The 26,537-nt window shown below is 41.0% G+C and overlaps 3 protein-coding genes across 3 annotated transcripts in view; all 3 read left to right on the top strand.

Moving 5' to 3' along the window:
* Window positions 1-7,456, top strand: part of LOC309558935 (carboxypeptidase O-like) — a gene marked incomplete at both ends in the record, with an annotated part of 55,843 nt that extends 48,387 nt beyond the window's left edge. Inside the window, one exon of the mRNA XM_082262032.1 lies at window positions 7,185-7,456. Within this exon, the coding sequence (XP_082118158.1) occupies window positions 7,185-7,456 (272 nt within the window). The remainder of the gene's footprint in view (window positions 1-7,184) is intronic.
* Window positions 1-26,537, top strand: part of LOC309558932 (uncharacterized protein) — a 754,545-nt gene that overhangs the window by 391,899 nt on the left and 336,109 nt on the right. The window lies entirely within an intron of this gene.
* LOC309558934 (carboxypeptidase O-like) overlaps window positions 24,065-26,537 on the top strand; it is a gene marked incomplete at both ends in the record, with an annotated part of 74,891 nt that continues 72,418 nt past the window's right edge. Inside the window, one exon of the mRNA XM_082262031.1 lies at window positions 24,065-24,144. Coding sequence (XP_082118157.1) covers window positions 24,065-24,144 — 80 coding nt within the window. The remainder of the gene's footprint in view (window positions 24,145-26,537) is intronic.

The raw sequence follows: 26,537 nt of genomic DNA on the forward strand, positions 1-26,537 counted from the left end.
CAGATTCCTGATTGGATTCAGGTCTGGACTTTGACTTGGCCATTCTAACACCTGGATATGTTTATTTGTGAACCATTCCATTGTAGATTTTGCTTTATGTTTTGGGTCATTGTCTTGTTGGAAGACAAATCTCCGTCCCAGTCTCAGATCTTTTGCAGACTCCATCAGGTTTTCTTCCAGAATGGTCCTGTATTTGGCTCCATCCATCTTCCCATCAATTTTAACCATCTTCCCTGTCCCTGCTGAAGAAAAGCAGGCCCAAACCATGATGCTGCCCCCACCATGTTTGACAGTAGGGATGGTGTGTTCAGGGTGATGAGCTGCGCTGCTTTTACGCCAAACATAACGTTTTGCATTGTTGCCAAAAAGTTTGATTTTGGTTTCATCTGACCAGAGCACCTTCTTCCACATGTTTGGTGTGTCTCCCAGGTGGCTTGTGGCAAACTTTAAACGACACTTTTTATGGATATCTTTAAGAAATGGCTTCTTCTTCTTGCCACTCTTCCATAAAGGCCAGATTTGTGCAGTATACGACTGATTGTTGTCCTATGGACAGAGTCTCCCACCTCAGCTGTAGATCTCTGCAGTTCATCCAGAGGGATCATGGACCTCTTGGCTGCATCTCTGATCAGTCTTCTCCTTGTATGAGCTGAAAGTTTAGAGGGACGGACAGGTCTTCGTAGATTTGCAGTGGTCTGATACTCCTTCCATTTCAATATTATCGCTTGCACAGTGCTCCTTGGGATGTTTAAAGCTTGGGAAATCTTTTTGTATCCAAATCCGGCTTTAAACTTCTCCACACCAGTATCTCAGACCTGCCTGGTGTGTTCCTCATTCTTCATGATGCTCTCTGCGCTTTAAACGGACCTCTGAGACTATCACAGTGCAGGTGCATTTATACGGAGACTTGATTACACACAGGTGGATTATATTTATCATCATTAGTAATTTAGGTCAACATTGGATCATTCAGAGATCCTCACTGAACTTCTGGAGAGAGTTTGCTGCACTGAAAGTAAAGGGGCTGAATAATTTTGCACGCCCAATTTTTCAGTTTTTTATTTGTTAACAAAGTTTGAAATATCCAATACATTTCGTTCCACTTCATGATTGTGTCCCACTTGTTGTTGATTCTTCACAAAAAATTACAGTTTTATATCTTTATGTTTGAAGCCTGAAATGTGGCAAAAGGTCGCAAAGTTCAAGGGGGCCGAATACTTTCGCAAGGCACTGTATATACACACACCAGTACGTACAGTATATATATATATATACATACACACACCAGTACATACAGTATGCATATATATATATATATATATATATATATATATATATATACACACCAGTACATACAGTATATATATATATATATATATATGTATATTATGTGACAGGAAGTCAGGTAAATCTGTGGATGTTGTCACAGACAGGAGATACATTTCCACCTGGTTTAGAAAATTCACAAATTACTATAGGGTGTCGGCTACAGAGGTAGCCAGAAAGGTGTTAGGACGTTGAAAGACATCAGCTGTTCAGGATGAGGCAATTAACGTCCTTACCTCTGCAGCCGACATAGTAGCCCTGTATATATACAAACTATATATATATATATATATATATATATATATATATATATATATATATATATATACATAGATAGATAGATAGATAGATAGATAGATAGATAGATAGATAGATAGATAGATAGATAGATAGATAGATAGATAGATAGATAGATAGATAGATAGATAGATAGATAGATAGATAGATAGATAGATAGATAGATAGATAGATAGATAGATAGATAGATAGATAGATAGATAGATACAGTGGGTACGGAAAGTATTCAGACCCCCTTAAATTTTTCACTCTTTGTTATATTGCAGCCATTTGCTAAAATCATAAGTTCATTCTTCTTCCTCATGAATGTACACATAGCACCCCATACTGACAGAAAAACACAGAATTGTTGACATTGTTGCAGATTTATTAAAAAAAGAAAAACTGAAATATCACATGGTCCTAAGTATTCAGACCCTTTGCTCAGTATTTAGTAGAAGCCCCCTTTTGATCTAATACAGCCAGGAGTCTTTTTGGGAAAGATGCAACAAGTCTTTCACACCTGGATTTGGGGATCCTCTGCCATTCCTCCTTGCAGATCCTATCCAGTTCTGTCAGGTTGGATGGTAAACGTTGGTGGACAGCCATTTTTAGGTCTCTCCAGAGATGCTCAATTGGGTTTAAGTCAGGGCTCTGGCTGGGCCATTCAAGAACAGTCATGGAGTTGTTGTGAAGCCACTCCTTCGTTATTTTAGCTTTGTGCTTAGGGTCATTGTCTTGTTGGAAGGTAAACCTTCTGCCCAGTCTGAGGTCCAGAGCACTCTGGAAAAGGTTTTTGTCCAGGATATCCCTGTACTTGGCCGCATTCATCTTTCCCTCGATTGCAACCAGTCGTCCTGTCCCTGCAGCTGAAAAACACCCCCACAGCATGATGCTGCCACCACCATGCTTCACTGTTGGGACTGTATTGGACAGGTGATGAGCAGTGCCTGGTTTTCTCCACACATACCGCTTAGAATTAAGGCCAAAAAGTTCTATTTTGGTCTCATCAGACCAGAGAATCTTATTTCTCACCATCTTGGAGTCCTTCAGGTGTTTTTTAGCAAACTCCATGCGGGCTTTCATGTGTCTTACACTGAGGAGAGGCTTCCGTTGGGCCACTCTGCCATAAAGCCCCGACTGGTGGAGGGCTGCAGTGATGGTTGACTTTCTACAACTTTCTCCCATCTCCTGACTGCATCTCTGGAGCTCAGCCACAGTGATCTTTGGGTTCTTCATTACCTCTCTCACCAAGGCTCTTCTCCCCCGATAGCTCAGTTTGGCCGGACGGCCAGCTCTAGGAAAAGTTCTGGTCGTCCCAAACGTCTTCCATTTGAGGATTATGGAGGCCACTGTGCTCTTAGGAACCTTAAGTGCAGCAGAAATCTTTTTGTAACCTTGGCCAGATCTGTGCCTTGCCACAATTCTGTCTCTGAGCTCTTCAGGCAGTTCCTTTGACCTCATGATTCTCATTTGCTCTGACATGCATTGTGATCTGGAAGGTCTTATATAGACAGGTGTGTGGCTTTCCTAATCAAGTCCAATCAGTATAATCAAACACAGCTGGACTCAAATGAAGGTGTAGAACCATCTCAAGGATGATCAGAAGAAATGGAAAGCACCTGAGTTAAATATATGAGTGTCACAGCAAAGGGTCTGAATACTTAGGACCATGTGATATTTCAGTTTTTCTTTTTTAATAAATCTGCAACAATGTCAACAATTCTGTGTTTTTCTGTCAGTATGGGGTGCTATGTGTACATTCATGAGGGAGAAGAATGAACTTAAATGATTTTAGCAAATGGCTGCAATATAACAAAGAGTGAAAAATTTAAGGGGGTCTGAATACTTTCCGTACCCACTGTAGATAGATAGATAGATAGATAGATAGATAGATAGATAGATAGATAGATAGATAGATAGATAGATAGATAGATAGATAGATAGATAGATAGATAGATAGATAGATAGATAGATAGATAGATAGATAGATAGATAGATAGATAGATAGATAAGATAGATAGATAGATAAGATAGATAGATAGATAGATATAGATACGTATATATATATATATATATATATATATATACACACACATGCATACACCCACAAACACACATACATACATACATACATACATACAATATATACATTTATTTTGAACCCACTGGTGCTGATATATAGGAAGAAAGAAGTCTTCTTCCTCTTATCACACAGCTTCTCCCCCTGATTCTCCACCTCTGAGCTGGAGAAGCAGGAAGACGAGATCTTCAAAGAGAAGCACAGTGATCAGGTGACATCATGTGTTACTAAACTGGCCGTTTCTATTGCAGTGAATGCAAGCCGTTTGTGTACTGAGATGAGAAGAGAAGAATATGTTCTCCACTACTCTTCTCAGTAATTTAAACCGGCAATGCTCTGAGACAAGCCGTGATCATCCAGATCTCGGCTTATCTCAGTTTACTAAACGTACACCTAACAGGGACACCTTTGGATAGCCTTATTGTCAGTCTGGGGAGAGGGTAATGTTAGGCTGCATTCACACTAGACTTTAGCATCTTTGATAATTTTGCTGGATTTTTTTTTGAGCATTTGTACAAGTGTTTTTGCTGGCATCTAAAGCTTGAGCATTTTTTACATTACTTTTAGTCAATTACTAGGAAAAAAAATGCATGATATGATATTTCCATATGTTCTTCCATAAGTATTTGCCAAATTTCCGGCAATCCCATTGAATTTTATTGCGGCTAAAAAATACTCTTGAAGCATGTAGCTCAAAAGAGCTCATGTACTTTTTCAGACTATAAGCATCAAACTTCAAGTGGCACGACACTCAAGTGTGAACAGACACAATTGAAAAGCTTAGAATTTTGGATGTTGAGATTATGGAATTTAGAGCTACAAAATGATCAGCAGTGAATGTAGTCTTAGATGCACTAGCAGATTTAGAGGGACTTGAGTGAAAAATTAGGTCCTAACTCCAAGCTAACCCTTTATAAGCAGTTACAGCAACATTTTTTTTTCTTTTGGGATAAAACATTTTCACAAATGAATAAAAGAAGATTATTGTAAACATCACTATAAGCATTAAATAGTTAGTCTCAACCCCCTAACTGACACTTTTGCTGGACACCTTGGTCTGTTAAAGGAAGTTGAAAAATAACAGACTTACTGGCAGGATCACCAGGTGAAAATAAATGTAAAAAATATTAAAGCAAACGAATGCGGCCACCGCATCAAAGAATTAGATTGCAATATATAACATTTATGTATTTGGGTCTAATAATAGCTACAACATTATGGGTGCAGCACTTTCAAATAAACATATAGAATAAAGTCCTAATCAGTATAGTGCTAAATTTACAGAACATGGAATCCAACCGGTGTGATTTTCATGAACACAAATTGCTGTTGAATTCCTCCACCGAGAGTAAAGGACACACTGACCCTCAACAGCAGTCAAACAAGCTCAATGATCTCTGCTCCAAAGCAACACATCCACAGGGATATCAGATATCCGGTATATGGAACCCCACCACAGCAGAAAATAAGATCATGCGGAGTTAAGGGTTAAAAGAAACTTCATTGTGTAGTATTACTGATTACCAAATTTATTTTAAAAAGTTCGCCAGAATACTCACAAACATTAAGGATAAAAATAGCATGTGAATACAAGTTTTCCTCAGGAGTGTTTCCAACCATTAAAATGTCTGACTTCCACGGCGTGGCGACGTCACATGACCAAGCTCCATCCAGCGCGTTTTGTCATATAGACAGCATCAGGGGCATCTGATGACATCTATATGACAAAACGCGTTGGGTAGAGCTTGGTCACGTGAAATTGCCCCATCGTGGAAGTCAGACATGTTAATGTTGGAAGCACTCCTGAGGAAAACTTGTATTACATGCGATTGTTATCCTTATGTTTGTGAGTGTTCTGGCAAACTTTTTAAAATAAAGTTTATTATCACTATTATGCTACTGTCAGAGAAGAGTTGGTAAAAGGATTAGTAAAGTTCATATTCCCACCGCACACCTTCCTGGATATAGGCATATCTGTTGTGGGTGCTGAAGCGATCACCAGCTGGATGCTGGATCTATCACAGGTACATACATATTTGCCAGAACACCATGGATTTTGCAAAGCAGTCCAAATAAACTTTTTATTGCAGAAAGGATCACATCAGAAATACTGCAAAGTTTCGAAGTCACGCAGGACCCCTTCACATGCCTGACGAAGGGGTCCTGCATGACTCCGAAACGTTGAAATGTTTCTGATGTGATCCTTTCTGCAATAAAAAGTTTCTTTGGACTGCTTTGCAAGATCAATGGTGTGCTGGCGAATATGTATGTACCGGTAAAAGGATTAGAACACCTGCAAATGCCCAGCAAAACTGAAGATTGGCACATAGGAATTTGCCAATGCTAATGCGCATGTGCCCACAGGCAAGAACTGCCGCAAGGAACCATGCATCAGTGCGCAAGCACCAAAGTGCACGCAATGCGTGACAGAAGCTGGCACCCAGTGGCTTATTTAAAGCCAGAAGCATGAGCTGTTGCTGGATGATCTTCACATCCCCCCATGTGTTCCTTTATTCCTGATCTTGATATTATTGGATTCCCTGTTACCGACCTGGCTTGCCTTTAACCTGTCCTGTCTCCATTCCCGGCTTTGACCCTTGGCCTGTTCCAGTGACTCCACTTCTGCCTGCTTATCCATGCATGACCTCTGGCTTGCTCACTGAATGACCCCGGAATGACCCCGGCTGACTCCTGAATCTGCTTGCTGCTTACTCCTGGCTAACCTTCCGTGCATGACTTCTGGCCTGGCTCCTGACTCTGCTTCTGGCACTCCCTACTGGCAAGTCTCACCCTGTGCTCCCGAGGAACTCCTGCCCAGCAATACATCCTAATCGTCAGCCACCATCCAGCTAGAAACCCCCCCCCCCCCGCTTCTCTGAGCATAGCACTCCCTGGTACCACCTTCAGGGGCACTCTGCACTTAGCCACGAGGGAAGCCCTCTCAGCACTTTGGCCTCCAACCAGGTACATAAAAACTACACAATTTAAGTTTTTTTTAACCCCTAACTCTGTGTGATCTGCGGTTCTGCTGTGGTGGAGTTCCCTATACCAAGTGGGCTGCAGACATCTGATATCCCTGTGGATGTGGTGCTTTGAAGCAGAGATCATTGAGCTTGTTTGACTGCTGTTGAGGGGAAGGGTCAGTGTGTTCTTTACTTACTTTTTTGAAGGACTTCAACAGCACTTTGTGTATGTGAAAATCGCACCTGTTGGATTTCATGTTCTGGAAATTTTGCACTATATTGATTGGGACTTTATTCTATACAGTATGTTCATTTGAAAGCGCTGTACCCATAATGTTATATCTATTGTGTAATCACCAGTGAATTGTGCTAGCTGCTTTCTTTATTATATATTGAAGTTCATACTATTGTGAGCGCAGGTAGAGCGAGGTTTGATTTATTTTTTTAATAGTTAGTTATTTTATTACCCATCAAGCTGAGAGCGATTTTGATTGCCAGTAACCAGGGTATATTTTTTCTGTTTGTTCATTTAACAGATTTCAACTCTGGTTCCTCAAGGGACTGGGCCACTGACCTAGGAATTCCTTTTCCATACACATTTGAGTTAAGAGATAATGGAACACATGGCTTTGTTCTTCCGGACGATCAGATCAAACCAACCTGTGAAGAAACCACAGCTGCAATTTTAACCATTATTGAATATCTCAATGAAAAACATTTCAACAGCGCATCAACGATTTTCTCTAGAAGTCTGTGGATACATCTGAGCTTCTCAGTGCTAATTGGCACATATTATTCTTTATTTTAATATCTGTAACAGTCATTATTTTTGGATATTACTATTGTGAATGCCTTCTTCTATCATGGGTTGATCAAACAATAACAATAAATGACATTTATGTATTCATTGTCTGCTCAAAAGTAGTGTTTGTAAACTTTTTTATGAACCAAAATCTGAATGCATTATTCTTTTGGTACTCTCCAACACCAGTGAGACCAAGATACTAAAATAGGGTGTTGCCAAAACAAGGTATAACAAAATAGCATATTCCAATCCCATGGCTGTTGTCCTAACAAAGAATTCCAGTTATGAATTTATTACACTTATTTGCATTAGTCCAGTTTGGACCAATGTAAATATGCATATACCATACCTGGCCAATGCTCTTGGAAGTTGTAAATCAGTAAAGTAGACACCACTACTCTAGTGGTCTATATTTGCTGCTGGGTCCTGCACCTTGCAGCTGCCCTGCTGCATTCTAAACACAGGAGATTGGCCTTTAAGCATGGACGCTATTCAAAGAATGTTTAGCATTTTCTGAATGAATTCAAAATGTTCTCTTATTGGACAAGGTGGACAGGTAGGGCAGTGACCTTATGTTCCCTGCCTTCTCCTAACAGAGTAAGCTTTCCATGCATTCAGAAAATGGAAAGCATACTCTGAATGGCACCCATGCCAAGCGGCCCTCTTCCTTTGTTTAGCATGCAACAGGGCAGTCATGAATACGCGGCAAAGAAGCAAGTAGAATTTACTGGAGTAGCGGTATCTACTTCAGTGATTTCCAGATGCCACTGGCATCAGATAGGTATGGCATTTACATACTGTAGATACATTGGTCCAAACTGGGCTAATGTAACTATGTATAAAATATATATACCTGGAATTCATCTTTATGTTCAATCTGTTTATTGGAGATTTTCAAAACAGTTAATCCAGTGAAGTGGGGGGTCTAAAAAGTGTACCAATAAAAACTATGCGGTGAGCAGGATCCAAAGACCGTAAACGGGTCAAAATAAATCAATCTACTAAATACCCATATGGAAATCTAGACCGGAAACCCTAAGCAACCAGGGACGTAATCGAAAAGTGAGGGGTGGTGAGAGGGGAGAGACCCTCCCAGAAAGGTTGCAATGACAGGGCTCACAGGGTGGTGTGTGCAAAAAAATCAAATTTTATTAATGAAACGGTGCAATACAGAAAATGAATAAACATACATTGACAAGTAAAAACTACCTTGTAGCAATAGTGACACAAGTAGTAAAGAGCCGACCCCTAGGGTCAGTATGGGTGGTGGGTACAATGTGGGGACACCACCCAAAGCCAGCACTCCACCTGGTGCAGGGACTATGTCTCAAATAGCCCGATGGGGGGGAGGTATTGAAGGATATATTCAAGGATCTAGGAATACCTTGAGACTCAGTTCGTTGTTGAGTCCCAGGGGTGCCAAGGTGCAAAGCCTGAATATCCAGGCTTTTTCTTGGCGTAAGAGTATTTTGTCAAAGTCTCCTCGTAGCGCTGAGATATTCAGTGTCCAAAATCCTTTAACCCTGAGCCCTTTTGGGTCACCTCCATGCTCCTCAATGAAGTGTTGGGCAATTGGGGTTTCTTCTTTGAGCCTAATACTTTTAAGATGTTCACCTATTCGTATACGGAGAGTCCTCTTAGTCTTACCCACATAGATCTTATTGCAGGGACATGTAATTTGGTAAAGTACTCGTGAAGTACTACAATTGATAAAAGATGTTATATTATATTCCTTGGAACTAAATGCATCTGTGAAGGTGTTGGTTCTTTCAACATACTGACAGATATGGCAATGGCCACAGGGGAACATTCCCTTTATTCTGGGGAGGTCAGTAAGCCAATTTCTCTGTGTGTTATTCTTGTTGAATTCGGAGTGTACCAAATGGTCCCCCAGATTTTTTGCCCTTCTTGCGACCATCAATGGTCTAGGGCCCACAATGTCCTTTAATCTGTCAGTCTTCTGAAGGACATGCCAGTGTCTCTCCAATATTCCTCGGACTTCCTGCCATTGATTGCCAAACCTAGTGATCAAGCGAGGTAATGTAACCAAGTTTTGTTCCATAGGTATGGCAGTGTTAGGTGTAAGGAGTTGTTCCCTGGTTTTTAGTCCTGCCTTCCTTTTGGCCTTACGTAATGTCCTATGGGAGTAACCCCGCTCTCTAAATCTGGTGTACAGTTTTTGGGCTTCAGAAAGGTAGTCACTATATCCGAGCAATTTCTTTTCAACCTGATAAACTGTCCCACCGGGATACCCCTTTTGAGAGGTTCAGGGTGGGAGCTGTCGGCTCTCAGTAAGGTGTTTGCTGCCGTTGTTTTCCTGAACGTGGATGTTAATAATTTACCGTTTTGTAAACGGATATTCAGATCAAGGAAAGAGATCTGGTTCTGATCTGCTGTGTACGTTAAATGGATGTTACGACTGTTCGTATTTAGTTCGTCCAGGAATGTTTCAAGTTGTGACTTCGTGCCCTTCCAGACCATCAGTACGTCGTCTATGTACCTCAGCCATGTCAAGGCATGGCTGTGGTACATGGACGAGGCACTGACTGTCTCTTCCTCCCACATCCCCAGGTGGAGGCAGGCATACGAGGGGGCCCAGGGTGCTCCCATGGCCGTGCCTCTCACCTGTTGATAGAATTGGCCTAGGAATTGGAAGTAATGTTACAGAGCGCGAATTCCAGGATTTCTATTAGGAATTTGTTTTGTGCTCCGTTAAGGGGGAAGTATTTTTCCAAGAAATGATGGACCGCCAGGATGCCCCATTCATTGGGGATCAATGTATACAGGGATTCTACATCGATCCCCACTAGGAGTACCTCCTCTTCGAAGTATAAATCCTGAATCTTATTGAGCACGTCTCCTGTGTCCCTAACGTAGGAGGGTAGATCACACACCATCTCCTTGATCAGAGAATCGAGGTACTTTCCCACCCTTTCAAGTGGGCCTCCGATTGCAGACACAATTGGTCTCCCTGGTGGTTCAAGTGGGTTTTTGTGGATTTTCGGAATTGCGTAAAAGGTGGGGATGTTATAGTCTGAGATCTTGAGGTAAGTTTTTTCTTTTCCTGTAATTAAGTTGGCCTCTTTAGCAAAGTCTAGTTTTTCATTTACTCTTCTCACTAGGCTAGGGAAAGGGTCTTGTTGAACTTTTTTGTATGTTAGTGTGTCTGAAAGTAGTCTCCTCACCTTCATACATCTCCTCAGATAGTAAAACAACATTCCCACCTTTGTCGCTCTTTTTAATTACAAGATCGGTAGCGTGTTTAAGTTCTTGTAAGGCTCGTCTCTCCTCCCTCGAGAGATTGTCAGGGGGTGACCAATCCCATCTGACCTTTTTGAGGTCTTCTTCTACTAATGAGAGGAATATACCAATCCATTTATTGCTGCTAAATTTTGGCATTGAGGTTGAGCGGATAGTAATATTTGCTTTTCTCAAGCCTGGAAGATTTTCTTGGGAGAGGTCATCCCCGGGTTCAGACTCCCCGAGTAGGGAATTTAGAATTTCAAGTGCCTCTAAGTCTGCGGGATCTGGAGTGTGATCGCTCCCGATCGTTTTTCCCTCGACAGAGTATAATAATTTGTAGTAGACCTTCCTCAGGTATAAACACACATCTTTATAAACCTCGAAGTGGTCCATACTTTCTGTCGGGGAAAATGAGAGGCCTCTTTGTAATAATTTGATGTGTCTGGCCTCTAATGGGAATTGAGAGAGGTTGATCACTTTCTGATCGCTTTTTCCCACAGATGTATCCCCTATGGTTTCTGCCACAGGGGGGGGGGGTGGCGGTGGGGGAATTGTTTGGGGAATTATAACTAATCATCGCCGGCTTTTCGTTCGGTCCTTCTGCTGTCTGGTGACTATTCTTTCTCTTTCTCCTTCCCCTTCTCTTCCTCTTCTGCCTCCCCTTCCTCTCTGTGTCTTTTTTAGGATGCTTTTGGGAGCTGCCGGAGGTAGGTTCTCCTCTGGCTGATCTCCCTCTAAAAAATACACCGAGCGCTCTTCCTCTTCACTCCCTGATATTGTGGACTCATTCCACGATCTGCTTCTCGAACCTCTACCTCTTCTCTTAGATCTACCCCTTCTGTTATGTGCTGACAGGTCAAAGATTTCACCTGTTGCCCAGTCACCCAGGTCCCGTTGGAACTTGGACTGTTTTGTCGCACGGAGTGATTTTTGTGCTCTTTCAATTTCCTTTTTCAAAAGGTCGTTTTGATGTTCAAACTCGTCAAGGTTTTTTAGTGGCTCTAATTTCTCTGTGGTTTGTTTAATTTGGTCCTGAAGTTCGGATAACTGGATTTTCTCTTCCTCGACAATTAATCGCATGATATTAATTCCATGTTGAATACATGTATCCTTCCATTTCTCAAGGAACCTGTCTGTTTGTAGGTGTGAAGCTGGAATCACCCTTTCCCTGAGTCCTCTCTGGATAATTCCCTGCTCAATATAAGATTCAAGGGACATAATGTCCCACCTTCTATTGAGAGATTTTATTAACAGTTTTTTGTGTTCTCGAAACTGTATTTTTAGGTTTTCCTCTACTGTTTCCTCTGTGGTTGAGTCCTTCCCAAAGGTCGCCCTTATCTCTGCATCAAAGGCGTCATCAAAGACAAAGGCCATAGTCAGGGATAAAATACGATTACTAAAAACAGAACGTGATAAAACTGAAGACCACGTAGTCAGACATATACAAAAGGGGTCGGCTTAGCACCTCTGGGAGCACTGGTTCAACCGCTCAAACAGCACAAAGAAGGTAGATTCAAAGAGAATCAAGGCTGAATAGAATACCAATAAAAATTATGCGGTGAGCAGGATCCAAAGACCGTAAGCGGGTCAAAATAAATCAATCTACTAAATACCCATACGGAAATCTAGACCGGGAACCCTAAGCAACCAGGGACGTAATCGAAAAGTGAGGGGTGGTGAGAGGGGAGAGACCCTCCCAGAAAGGTTGCAATGACAGGGCTCACAGGGTGGTGTGTCACCCTGACATGGCAGAGTCAGATCACATTAAACTACACTACGGTCACCCTGACATGGCAGTCAGATCACATTAAACTACACTACGGTCAGCCTGACATGGTAGAGTCAGATCACATTAAACTACACTACGGTCAGCCTGACATGGCAGAGTCAGATCACATTAAACTACACTACGGTTAGCCTGACATGGCAGAGTCAGATCATATTAAACTACACTATGGTCAGCCTGACATGGCAGAGTCAGGTCACCCTAAACTACACTACGGTCACCCTGCCACTTTTACTATCCCTACAAAAACTAGATTTTTGAATCTAACTATAGTGGTATATAGTACCCTAACTACACTGCATATCCCTTTCCTCACACTTATAATTGCAAAATGACCCTGGAGCTTTACAAGCAGCAGGAGTAACAGAAATGCTTCCACTCTATTCCACAGCCTCTGTATTACAGTTCTAGAGGTTTGGCGGGCTATGTTATATACTGGGGGGTGTATGGGTGGCATATTCACTCCTGATTGACCTCTGATCCCCCTAGTCACTCCTATCGGCTTTTACTGATGTTTCTGGGCCAATCACTGGCTTTTAAAGCCCAGTTCCTGTCCCATTGCATTTTGGGCGGTTCTGGTGGACGAATTGCGAACTTTTACCGCAAAAAGTTCGGAATTCGGCCGAATTTCGAACACCCAATGTTCGGGTGGAACCGATGGTCGACCCGAACCGTTCGATCATCCCTAAAGACTAATGAAATCATATTTATTTGTTATAGTCACTTCTTAACAGAAAGAGAAAAAGGTAAGTAAACATAGGAAACACATGGAAAGGAGAGAGAGAGGAAAGGAAGAAATATACTTATGGGGCAAAGACCTGTTACCCCAAGGTCTCACACGTCCCCTGATATGCATCAGATCCATTGGTCCCACATCTTATCAGATTTGGTTTAATTATTTTTGGGTATGTAGATGTGTTTGTCATTAATCATAATCCAATTCAGTTTTTGTTTAATGTAGTCAAGAGGCACCATTAACTGTTGCAAATTCTAGCCACCAAAGTCAAATTGGACGATAATCTTTGTAAATGTTTTTGGATGTCACTGCAGACTTTATGGAAAACTGCGGTTTCTGGTGACCTAGCTATAATTATTCCCATAACCAAGTGAACTAAGTTGAAAATTAGAGTCTAAAATGTATTTTGGGATACTGCCACTATACATGCAATATAGTGCCCAACTGCCCACAGTCTCTGAAGCAGTAGGATAAAATTTGTGGCCACATTTTAATTGAACTGCACCAGAGTCGCATTTATGGATATCTTTGGAATCCATCTTAAAGATGAAAAACATTACTAAAATGCAATACAAATAGCTCATTGTGTGGATATGTTTTTTTTTTTTTTTAATGTATTGTTTGATAAAATAAGGGGAGCTTCACAAAGATTTTGCAGCAAAAAAAAAAAAAACACCTGTTTTCAGACAAGCAAGATACATAAAACAGCTGATTCTGCAGCAGTTTCTCCTACCATTCACACACAAATCATATACAATTAAGGGAGAATGATTTTAACACATAAAATAAGGTAAGCTCAACAAAGATTTGAGTCCACAGCAAAAAAGAAACCTGTTTTCAGACAAGCTATATACATAAAACAGCATTTTCACCTACCATTTACACACAAACCATATACAGCTACGTGAAAATGATTTTAACACACTGTTATTTTGTTCATAAGTTTACAGTTCATTTCACAGCCCTTTCTCTGACTTCCAAGGTCATCTCTAGAGTTATCTTTGTGATTATCTGGCATTCATTAAACATTATCCTGGTTGTTTCCTGAGCAGTGATAAGTGTTCAATATAGTATACTTTATAACTTACAACTTTATCAATGGGCGACACGGAATAGGATAAAGTTAAAGTTCAGTCCTGAGAAAAATCGGCCGATCGGACGTTGGCCGAAAATTCCCGGCCAATAATCGATGCATGTGTACGAGGCATTAGGCTTTGGGCAGCTTTTGCAGAGACAGAGGTCTTGGAAGGGTCTTTTCGAAATTTAAGAAACTAATCAAAATATACATTCAAATGTATTAATGTTGTTGTTACCATGCATAGCTCTAGTATTTTTACCAGTGCTGTAGAAACAACTCTATCCCATTTATTTTAGTCTTCACTAAAGAAGAAATTCACCAAAAAGTGCAACACACACACACACACATGCTATGTACAGAGTGCAGAGCTCAGGAGTGCACTGTGTACAGAGTGAAGGGTTCAGGAGTGCGCTATGCATAGAGTTCAGGGTTCAGGAGTGCGCTATGCATAGAGTTCAGGGTTCAGGAGTGCGTTACATACAAAGTTCAGGGGTGTGCTGTGTACAGAGTACAGGGTTTAGGAGTGCGCTATGCACAGTGTGCAACCCCAACCCCCTCCCCAAAGCACCCTTACATCTCTTTCCCACCTTGCCTGGCTCTAGTACCTCCCTTTGTATGCAGCTTTAATTCACCTTGCAGGGAGCGGAAGTGGAGGGTTAAAGTTGGAGGTGGCAGATTGGAGTTCTGCCACATTCTAGCTGCAAAACCGGGTGTGGGGGCCACATGACAAGGCCAGGAGAGCTGGATTCGGCCCGTAGGCCTTGTGATTTAGACAGTTCCCCACGTTACATAGTTTTGGTAAATCTAAAGAAGATTGTAGAAATATTTATAGGCAGTTTGTGTTGTGCATGATAAGCTTTATAAGTAAATCCGAAAAAAAAAAAAACACTTCTATGTAAAGTTTAAAAGGTCTGTCTGAGCCTGTGAGAGCAATGGGCCTGACATGGCTGGTATATTCTTTGAATACCAGCTGCACGCTCATATTATGGTTTTAAATAAAGTTTTTTTTTTCCATATATGTTTTTCTACCCTGAGACCTGTTGTTTGCCTGCCTTGGGTAAGGTTAAAGAGATTTAAAGATGTTTCTCATAAAATAGTTTATTTTTGGCCAATTTCATTTTCAAAGCTGCTGATCTACTGAGATTTTTACACACAACCATCTCTAGGGTTTATAAAGAATGGTCCAAAAAATAGCCAAAAAAATATCCAGTGAGACACAGTTGTGTAAATGAGGTCAGAGGTGAATAGGCAGACTGGTTAGAGATGATAGAAAGGCAACAGTAACTCAATAACCACTCAATACAACCAAGGTATGCAGCTTACCATTTCTGAATGCACAACACATTGAACCTTGAAGCAGATGGGCTACAGCAGCAGAAGAACACCGTATGCCACTCCTGCCAGCTAAGAACAGAAAACGGAGGCTACAATTAGCACAGGCACACCAAAATTGGACAGTAGAAGATTGGAAAAATCTTGTTGGGTCTGATGAGTCTCGATTTCAGCTGCAACATTCAGATGGTAGGGTCAGAATTTGGCGTAAACATCATCAAAGCATGGATCCACCCTGCCTTCAGTTAGGACTGGTGATGGTGATGTAATGGTGTGGGGCATATTTTCTTTGCACGCCTTGGGCCCCTTAGTACCAGTTGAGCATTGTTTAAATGCCACAGCCTACCTGAATATTGTTGCTGACCATGTCCATCCCTTTATGACTACAGTGTACCCATCTTCTGATGGCTCCTTCCAGCAGGATAATGCACCATGTCACAAAACTCAAATTATCTCAAACTGTTTTTTTAACATGACAATGAGTTCACTGTACTCCAATGGCCTCCACAGTCACCAGATCTCATTACAGTAGAGCACATTTGGGATGTGACGGAATGAGAGATTGGCATCATGGATGTGCAGTCCATAAATCTGCAGCAACTGCGTGAAGCTATCATGTTAATATGGACCCACATCTCTGAGGAATGTTTCCAACACCTTGCTGAATCTATGACAGGAAGAATTAATTAAGGCAGTTCTGAAGGCAAAAAGGGGTTCAACCCGGTACTAGCAAGGTGTACCTAATAAAGTAGCCGGTGAGTGTAGGACATGAAGAACTGAACCGAAACAATCACATAAATATAGTGTCGTTTATCCTTTTAGAACAGGCTATTTACTTATTATGAAATATATACTGTATATATATTTTTTCTGTTTTTTTTTTTTTTAATGAATGTTTATAATGGTTGTTGTTGTTATAATATGGTGGCTTAAGAGCGACTCCACTTTTGTTGAGAAAAAAACCCTTCCCCTCTGGCTGATCCATGTACAATGCAAGGATTTTAACAAACTTTGTTGCAGATTCCTATCTTTTGTTAGTCTGAAGAAATCCCTGTGTGTTTATCTGTGTCCATGTGAAAAGTTAATCTTATGGGAGTGGTTTCATAATTATCAATAAGCTGCTGAAATTAATGAGAAAATTGGCAGGGTCTGCATCCCTTTAAACGTGATTTCCCATTCGGAGTATCTCACCAAAAATTACATTTTGTGTTGCAGGGGATGCCTGAAATCTGACTTGTATCTTAGGCTGGCCATACACTATACAATTTTCTTGTTCAACTTTCCTTTAGATTTACCAAAACCATGTAATATAGGGTCAAACCTAAACACTTTCAATTTGTATGCAGTCAGGCAGGCCCTTGCACTACATAGTTTAAGGTAAATCTAAAGGAAATTGAATAAGAAAATTGTATAGTGTATGGCAAGCCTTAGTGCAGACTCGGTAAGCCAATCACACAAGCAGGAAATTATGCTTCTGGGGGGCAATTTGTACACATTGAACACTTCCAAGTGGCCATATTGCATTGCATTTTACTGAAAATTACAGCACTACTGATTGAAAAGAAACAATCATTTTTTAATAAAATCTAATTATAATATGACTTATGTCCCAATTGTATATGTTGTAATATTATTTTTTTTTATTTGCTATTTTTTCCCCATAAAAGTCGAGTTACCCTTTAAGTGCATAGGTGATGCATTTGGACCATTAGAGAGGAGATAATTGTTGGATAAGTGTATTGTGTAGTGAGGGGCATTGTATCATTCATAAGTTGCTTACAGTAGCGGAATAGAATGGTCCTGGCTTTTCTCAACTGCCCCATGTATAGCCAAATTCTCCATGAATTATTGTTTTTTCAGAATGTACCAATCACCTGACTACCTCCATTTTATTTACCGGCGGTCTCCTGCCCAACGCCAATCATTTGGAGCCACTCTACCCCCCTGTTTAAAAAAAAAAAAAAAAACACCATTGTATCATATTGGTTTTCACAAATGGATATTTGCAAGTTACAAGTTACTTTGTGCACTGGTGCGCAGTCATGTTGGAACAGGAAGGAGCCATTCCCAAACTGTTCACACACAGTTGGGAGCAAGAAATTGTCCAAAATTCCTTGGTATGCTGATGTCTTAAGATTTCCCATCACTGGAACTAAGGGGCCAAGCCCAAACCCTAAAAAACAACACCACATCATAATCCCCCCCCCCCCCCCTCCACCAAATGATTTGGACCAGTGCACAAAGCAAGGTCCATAAAGGCATGGGTGAGCCAGTTTGAGGTGGAGGAACTTGACTGGCCTTTATCTCAACCCAATAGAACACCTTTGGGATGAATTCGAGCGAGGCAGGCCTTCTTGTCCAACATCAGTGCCTGACCTCACGAATGCGCTTGTGGAAGAATGGTCAAACATTCCCATAGACACACCCCTAAACCTTGTGGAAAGCCTTCCCAGAAGAGTTAAAGCTGGTATCGCTGCAAAGGGTGGGCCAACTCAATTTTGAACCCTACAGACTAAGACTGGGATGCCATTAAAGTTCATGTGCGTGTAAAGGGCAGGTGTCCCGGTACTTTTGACAATATAGTGTAGATCACTACAAATCGTCAATGAGCTTACAGAAATTTAGCTTATCATGTTTATATAAAATCATACTTTGCCAACTATGTAGGTCGTCTGCTTGAGGGGTGTGTAGTGTTTGCTAGTAGAACTTCAGGCTACTACAGCAGTGAAAGTATCTGTTGTCACAGTAGGCATTTTTGTGCAATTGCTATAAAGGCTGGTGTACATGAACTTCTGATATAATTTTAAGCTAAACTCTTGGTAAACAGCTAAATATACAGTTGAAATACATGATGAACTGTATATTGAAGCTGTTTTACCTGCCAAAAGATGTGTAATTGTATCGAACTAGCCCTGAGATTTACAAAGCCCCACCAGAGAAGTGCCATACTGGTGACCCTAATTTACTTCACTGGAGTTAAGAAATATAGCTTGGTCACTATCTTGTACCTAGCTTTTGACTGGACAGTAAAGGGACTGATGAGGTAATTTCGCTCCTTTCTGCTCATATAAGCACATTCAGTGCAAACCCAGTAAAAGCAATGCCTTGTGGACTACCAGTGTTACTCCTCTCCAGTGGCGGCCCATCCATTGGGGGGCGCAGGGACGGCCCCCCTATCCATGCGTCCGCCCCCCTAATCTACATGCAGGGCGCTGGACACATGGATTCCAATGGGGGATTTTTTTTTTTTTTTTTTTTTTAAGCACGTGATTAGAGCCAGAGGCTCTAATAGGCTTCAAAAAAGGGTGGGCTCGGGGCGCAGAGCACTGCTTCCTGAGCCCACCCAGTTGTATGACAATAGCGAATGAATATTCGCTATTATCACTGGCCATTGGCCAGGAAGAGGGAGGAGACCTACGGCCAAAGGAGACTCACAGCCGCTCGGGGAAGCAGCAGGTAAGGATGTCCATCCCAGGAGGGGGGTAATAGATTTGAGTGTCGGCCAGCTGTCTTGCAGGGGGGTGTTGGTTTTGCTGCCCCCCCCCCCCAAATTTTCATTCACCAGTCGCCACTGCTCTTCTCTCTCCCTTTCTGAGTAATACTGTACAGAGGATTGCAATAGACTGATTTATATAATGACACTAGTTGCAGTTTAAATATACCATATAATTATTTGAATTATTACAATTCAGCTTTTTTTATTTATTTTTTGGCTGGGGTAAGTATTAACTCTTTTATGACCACAATCTTTTTAAGCCTAGAGGATATGTGTGACATATACACTTACCTTGCACGAGGATTTTCCAGCTCATGGAACAACAATCTAGGCACCAGCAGACATTCACTTGGTCAGGTCAAAAAAAAAAAAAAATTGTCAAAAGAACATTTAAAAAAAATATTACAGAACAGAAAAAAAAGAATAAAAGTCAAATGTACTTAAAGGGGAAGCTCAGCTTATTTGCCTACCCAACCCCTGTCTCCCCTGCTGACACATTTGGCACCTTTCGGGGGGAGGGGGGAAGCGGGTGTCTGGTTTTGACAGGTACCCGCTCCCACTTCTGGGTGACTTCATCACGGCCAAGTCATCTGGAAGTTTGGACCCCCTCCTCTGGGGAGGAGCACCGGAGAGTCAATTAAAAAATCCGCACAGGCGAAGACACCGCTGGATTGGTGGACAGGTAAGTGTCCTAAAATTTAAAGTTAGCAGTTACATTAATTGTAGCTGTTGACCTATTTTTTTCTGACAGAGCCTGGAGATCCTCTTTAAGTAGCACCCACCTAGTCTTTGGCACAGTGCAGAGTTTGGATCACTCACAGTAAGTCCAATCTGATGGTGCAAGAGACAGTTCACCTCATTGAGTGACTCTCAGTAATCTTTCTTAGTTGTGATGGCAAAACAAGACCTGCCAGCTGCCAGTGCAGCTATCCTTTATTGTCCCTGGAAGGGTATGGCAGAGCCAAATAATAGGTCTGGGATGTGTGGTGGGTGTGATGGAGTGTTTAATAATGGCAAGCAGAAACATCCTTAATGCCAAGTTATCCTAGGTACATTTATGTTTCCATGTGGTAAGGTTTCATAATTTGAAGATCAGCATATCATTTAGTAGAATGAAGGCCTCTTGATCCCTTTAGGGAAAGAGAGCCTTGACTGATGGGGGCATGGCCAGGGGGCTTGGTTTATAGCAGGAGGCTATGTGGAAGAAAGGATTGGATGGATTTTTTGGGCATGGGGTTAGGCCTGAGCTCAGTTAAATATACCTTACCCAGGGAATTCTGGGTCTTTGAAGAAGAAACGTGGTTGAAGAGCTGCCCACCCCCGCCCCAATTTTTGGTGGGTCTGTCACAGCTTTCATGGCGGTTTTTAACCTTGCCAGCAGTTAAAGTTATGGTAATGGGTTATGCCCTTGTTTGTAAATTGGGGGGTAGGCTGTCTGTCCTGCACTGATGGTAATGACAGACCCTCCCCATTTCACCTTTTGGAATTTAAGTTGTTAATGACTACTGTAAGCCCCCGTTCACACTAAGGCGACCTGTGAGGCGACCTGGTCGCCTCACAGGTCGCCGTAGGTCGCCTTCCATAGGGAAGCTGCGGACCCGTTCTAATAGGAGCGACACAAGTCGCTCCGACTTAGAAAAAGTGTCCGGAGCTTCTTTGGGGGCGACCCGGAGGCGACCGCCATAGACTTCAATGTTATGAAGTCCGTGGCGGCCGCTCCGAGGTCGCGGCGCGCTGCTCGCACCGTGACCTCGGAGGTCGCCACCCGAAGTCGGATCGCCCCTATGTGAACGGGGCCTTAGTGTGCTCACAGTACAACTGTGACTGGCACTGGTCTAAACGTGTACTTGTTTTGTATTTGAAATTAAATAAAGCTGTGGCCTTTCCCTTTCCAACCTAATCATTTTAAGTGTGGTTTTGTATGAGGAGGGGGCAAGGGGGGCTCGTTATTATGGTAACATTGTTTCTGGACCTATGCACCTCAGCAGTCATGAAAATATGGTTTGTTAGATACCAATTATGACATGTCTAGTATGTGTAATTCCCCAAGGAGGTCTAATATGCCTTACTAGCCTTCAAGACTTTGTAAAATAGTCTTGTTTTGTGTTTAACTGAGTTGTTTCTTCTTCTACGTGAAGGTATCAAGTTCTTTAGGAAATAACTCCATTGCTGTAGGAACTGTTAAATATGTATAAAGGAGTATAGGGAATTCAGACATAGGCAAGTATAAGTCAACACCACTATTGCTACGTGTATATTCGAAAACTGCATACTGATCTATTTACAACAGAAATATGAATGATAGTACCATATCATAAATCATATGAAGACCCTGAACTAGTTAAGGTTTGTGATGCCATTCCTTTTAACTTTTCTTTCTTTTTTTTTTTTTTTTATGTGTTGTCTTATTTGGAGGCTTAAGCAAAGACACAATTTTATTATCTAAGGAAGAGTGAAAAATAGGCATTGGATACAGATTTTAAATAGGTCAGTCAAGTTATTCCTGGGTACACTGGATTTGGTTCAGCCACACTCCACAAAACAGAGACAGTCCTTATGAAAGGAGTTGGGAATCTGATAAATCTGAGGTCTAATAAAAGTGCCAAACAACGTCCAAGAGTCTACAACTTTAAATGATAAAACACAAGTGGACACAGAACATACAATGTGTTTGGGGGCACAATGCATTCCAGGGGAGAACACTCATGCTGCACAGATCATAACTTTTATAAATTATCCCAGGTGATTATGCTATGCTAAGAGTCTCTCTACTTAAAGTGATTGTAAATGTTCACTTTGTAAAACAACTCTTTCAGTTTAAAATATAAATGAAAGGCAAAACATTTTTCTATATATATACAAAACATTATATAAATTATATGTTTCCCCTCTTTTCTAAGTGATCATTTTCCCTCTGTTCTCAACTGCATAAGAGCTGGGGGGAGGAGAAGCAGCACACTGAGATTCCCAGTGAATGGCTGTGCTGGGGTGTCAGGAGAAGTCTGATTATTGGAGGAGAGCATACTGAGTTCCCAGCATAGCTAGAGAACAGACTATGGTGTACTCTCCTGCTTAGTATGGTCAGTTGTTAATAGGAAAACTTGGGGACTGGCAGGAACACCAGGGATTTCACATAAAGGAAGCAATACAAGGAGAACAGGAGACTTTCTCATACAAGGACATGGTACAGCAGCCACATATCAGGAATATGAAGTGCTAGGGTAACAAATGCTTTATAATACCTAAGCACTGAAAAACGGGCAGTTTGTGTTAGCTTTTCTGTGTTCTACTGTGACCTAATTTTATCAGTAAAAATTGTAGACTCTTGGATATTGCAAGGAGCTTTTGTTAACCCCTTCTGGACTGCCCCAAGCAGATATACTCCAGCAGGGCGGCCCCTCCTGCGTGAAATCACGTACCTGTACGTGATTTCGTGCACTGGGTCTAGGGCACGCACGAGCTGCCGGTTCCCGCTCCCGCTGGTATTGGACACAGCAGGAGCCAATCAGCAGATCTTGCCAACCTGATGTTCACTGGCACCCGGCGATTTTTCTCAGGAGAGGGAGAATGGCGGTCTACCTATGTAAACAAGGCAGACCACCGTTCTGTAGGAGGGGAAGATGGAGATCTTGCATTCCTGCTATGCAGAAACACAGATCTCTGTCTTCTTCCAGTGAAAGCATCCCCCACACAGTTAGAAAGCATTCCATAGGGATACATTTTACCCTTTAATCACCCCCAATGTTAACCCCCTTCCCTGTCAGTGTCATTAGTACAGTGACAGTGCATTTTTTTAGCACTGATCACTGTATTTGTGTCACTAGTCCCCAAAAAGAGTCAGTTAGTGTCAGATTTGTCCACCATAATGTCGCGGTCCCGCTAAAAATCGCTCTTTGCCGCCCATGGTTTGTAGATGCTATAACTTTTGCGCAAACCAATTAGCATACACTTTTTGGGATTTTTTTTTACCAAAAACATTTAGCAGAATACATATTGGCCTAAACTGATGAAAATTTTTTTTTTTTTTGTACATTTTTTTATTGGGTATGTTTTATAGCATTAAGTAAAAAATATTTTTTCTTTTTATTTATTTATTTTTTTTTTTTCAAAATCGTCGGCCTTTTTTTGTTTCGGGCGCAAAAAATAAAAACTGCAGAGGTGATCAAATACCAGCAAAAGACAAAAAGGACATTCATTTGATTTGGCTACAGTGTCGCATGACTGCTCAATTGTCAGTCAAAGTAATTCAGTGCCATATTGCAAAAAAATGGCCTGGTCATGAAGGGGGTAAATCTTCAGAGGCTGAAGAGGTTAAACTCTATACAAGGAAACTTTGAAAATGACCGCCTTGTTTCTGACTTTAATTTTCAGGGAAATAAGGGTGGCATGGTGTTAAGCCTCTCTTCCCTATCCACACTGTTCATGGTTCTTTAGACTTCACTATCATCACACCCAGAGCAAATTAAGCATCACTAGTGTAGAACTTCATGACTAATTTGCTTACCTAAATAAAAATTACATTGGTTATGGCCATATAAAGCTGATATTTGTACACTTATGTTTTATTAAATTCCTTCTCATGTTTTTATTATATACAACATTTTAGTATAATGCATTTTTGGGTTTTTACACTCAATAAAAATGTTTTTCAAATTTATAATGCACGTTGACAGCCATAGTCTGCTGTGTGATCAGTGTTATTCAGGCTTCTGCACACCTGTACTCCATATACAAAAAGTAAAAGTATCTAGAAAAACAGGATATGGGGTGGAGCATATATGTTTTTATTGCTCATATGCGATCCTGATTGCTGGGTGATAAAGTTAACATTATCTATATAGCAAGGTCCAGAGAGGTCACAAATCTACACAGATAACTAACAGAGGTTTTACAAAAAAAATCACCAACACACCACACCACACATCAAGTAAGAGAAAAAGATGAAGCTTATTTTCTGGATAGTGTGCTTGCTGGGAGCCTTTGTATATGGAGGATCATGTTCAAAGGTGGAATTTAATGGGTAAGTATTGCAAAAATATTTTTTCATTATTTTTAAAAAATGAAACGTATTATTATTAGTATTATTATTATTAGTATTATTAAAATGATAATAATAATAAATAATAAAAAATGAATAAAACTAATATTTCCTGCTTAAAGCAGTATTCAACCAAAAACCAAAACATTTTTACATACCAGCTTACCAATTATTCGATGTGGTGGCAGCAATAGTTTTCTTTTTTGGCTATATTCCCTCTGTTTTCACCTGGTGATCTGGTCAGTAACACACCTCCTGTATTAGATTACCCTCTGGATGAGGGAGCACAGCAGAACAATAGGGTTAGATGCTCTAGCAAACTTAAATACACTAACAAATTAAAGCCAAAGATCCAGATCACACTTTATAATCAGTTACAGCAAACAATTTTTTTCCTTTTGGCTTTACATGATAAATGGTTTGTATTATCCCTGTAAACTGATATATCTGAAAGAGAACATGGTCTTTTGAAAAAGAACAAACTTACTGGCTGGATCACCAGATGAAAATAGAAGAAAGAAAACAAATAAAAGAAAACTGATGCAACCATCACATCTAATAATTGGTAAGCTGCAATATAATAAATGTTTGCTTTTGGGTTTAATACTGCTTTGAAGTAGATGTAAACCCTAAGTGAATGACATTTACTTTTACAAATTACAGTGTATCATAAGCAGCAGCACACGTGGTTAGGGATGATCGAACTTTTGAAAAGTTCGGTTCAACCAGAACACCCGAATTTACCGAAAGTTTGGTTCGGATTCCAGAACCCCATTGAAATCAATGTGACCCGAACTTTTGGAATCAAAAAACACAATTTTGAAGCCCTAAAACCCAATAAATGCCCCTAAAAAGTGCCTAGGGTTCTGGGTCATGCCCCAGGGACTATAATTCAGGCAAAAAAAGTTCCTAAAAAGTGTTTTTTTTGATAGAGAGCCAATTATTGAAAAAATTATTGGAAAAACAATATGAGGTTTCTTTGGATTTAGTGCCTGGGGGGTCTAAAAAGTGTACCTGTGAAGTTTCAGCTCTGTAGCATGTCCAGAACCAGAAATAAAAGATTATTTTTCTTAGAATTTTAGTAGCGCAGGGGTGGTGTTACCCTCCCTTCACACCTGGGCGTTTTTGTTTCAGGCGTTTTTCAGGCATTTTTTGGGCGTTTTTTTTTTATATATGTGTGTGTATATATATATATGTGTGTGTGTGTGTGTGTGTATATATATATATATGTGTGTGTGTGTTTGTATATATACATATATATACACACACACACACACACATATATATATATATATATATATATATATATGTATACCCCTAGCCCAGAATCTGCATAGTGGGGTCACCCTGAAATGGCAGAGTTCGGTCACCCTGACATGGCAGAGTCAGTTCACCCAAAACTACACTACGGACACCCTGACATGGCAGAGTCAGTTCACCCTAAACTACACTACGGTTACCCTGACATGGTAGAGTCCGGTCACCCTGACATAGCAGAGTCAGTTCACCCTAAACTACACTACGATCACCCTGACATGGCAGAGTCAGTTCACCCTAAAACACACTACGGTCACCCTGACATGGCAGAGTCAGTTCACCCTAAACTACACTACGGTCACCCTGACATGGCAGAGTCAGTTCACCCTAAACTACACTACGGTCACCCTGACATGGCAGAGTCAGGTCACCTAAACTACACTACGGTCACCCTGACATGGCAGAGTCAGGTCACCCTAAACGACACTACGGTCACCCTGACACCTAAAGCTATCCCTACAAAAACTAGATTTTTGAATCTAACTATAGTGGTATATAGTACCCTAACTACACTACTGGGGGGCGTATGGGGGGCATATTCACTCCTGATTGGCCTCTGGACCCCGTAGTCATTCCAATCACATTTTACTGATGTTTCTGGGCCAATCACAGGCTTTTAAAGCCCAGTTCCTGCCCAGTTCCTGTTCCATTGCATTTTGTGCGGTTCTGGTGGCCGAATTCCAAACTTTTACCACAAAAAGTTCGGAATTCGGCCGAATTTCGAACAGCCAATGTTCGGGTCGAACCGATGGTCGACCCGAACCCTTCGATCATCCCTAGTTAGCACTTCCGCCTAGCAGCACCAGGTGCAGGGACCTATGTGCATGTATAATAAATATAATAATATATATATATATATATATATATATATATATATATATATATATATATATATATATATAGCATTATATAAGTACCTGTAATAGATAAACAATTACCATTTTTGTAAAGAAGTTGTTTCTGAACCTTTTTCAAACCTTTCTTTCATCTCAGTACTGTTGATCTTTTTTGGGTTTCTGGCATTACTTGTATTTTCCAGTGGAAGCCCACATGACAGT

Source organism: Pelophylax lessonae, assembly GCF_965119305.1.
Source record: "Pelophylax lessonae genome assembly, chromosome: 6".
In the NCBI taxonomy this organism is placed as follows: Eukaryota; Metazoa; Chordata; class Amphibia; order Anura; family Ranidae; genus Pelophylax; species Pelophylax lessonae.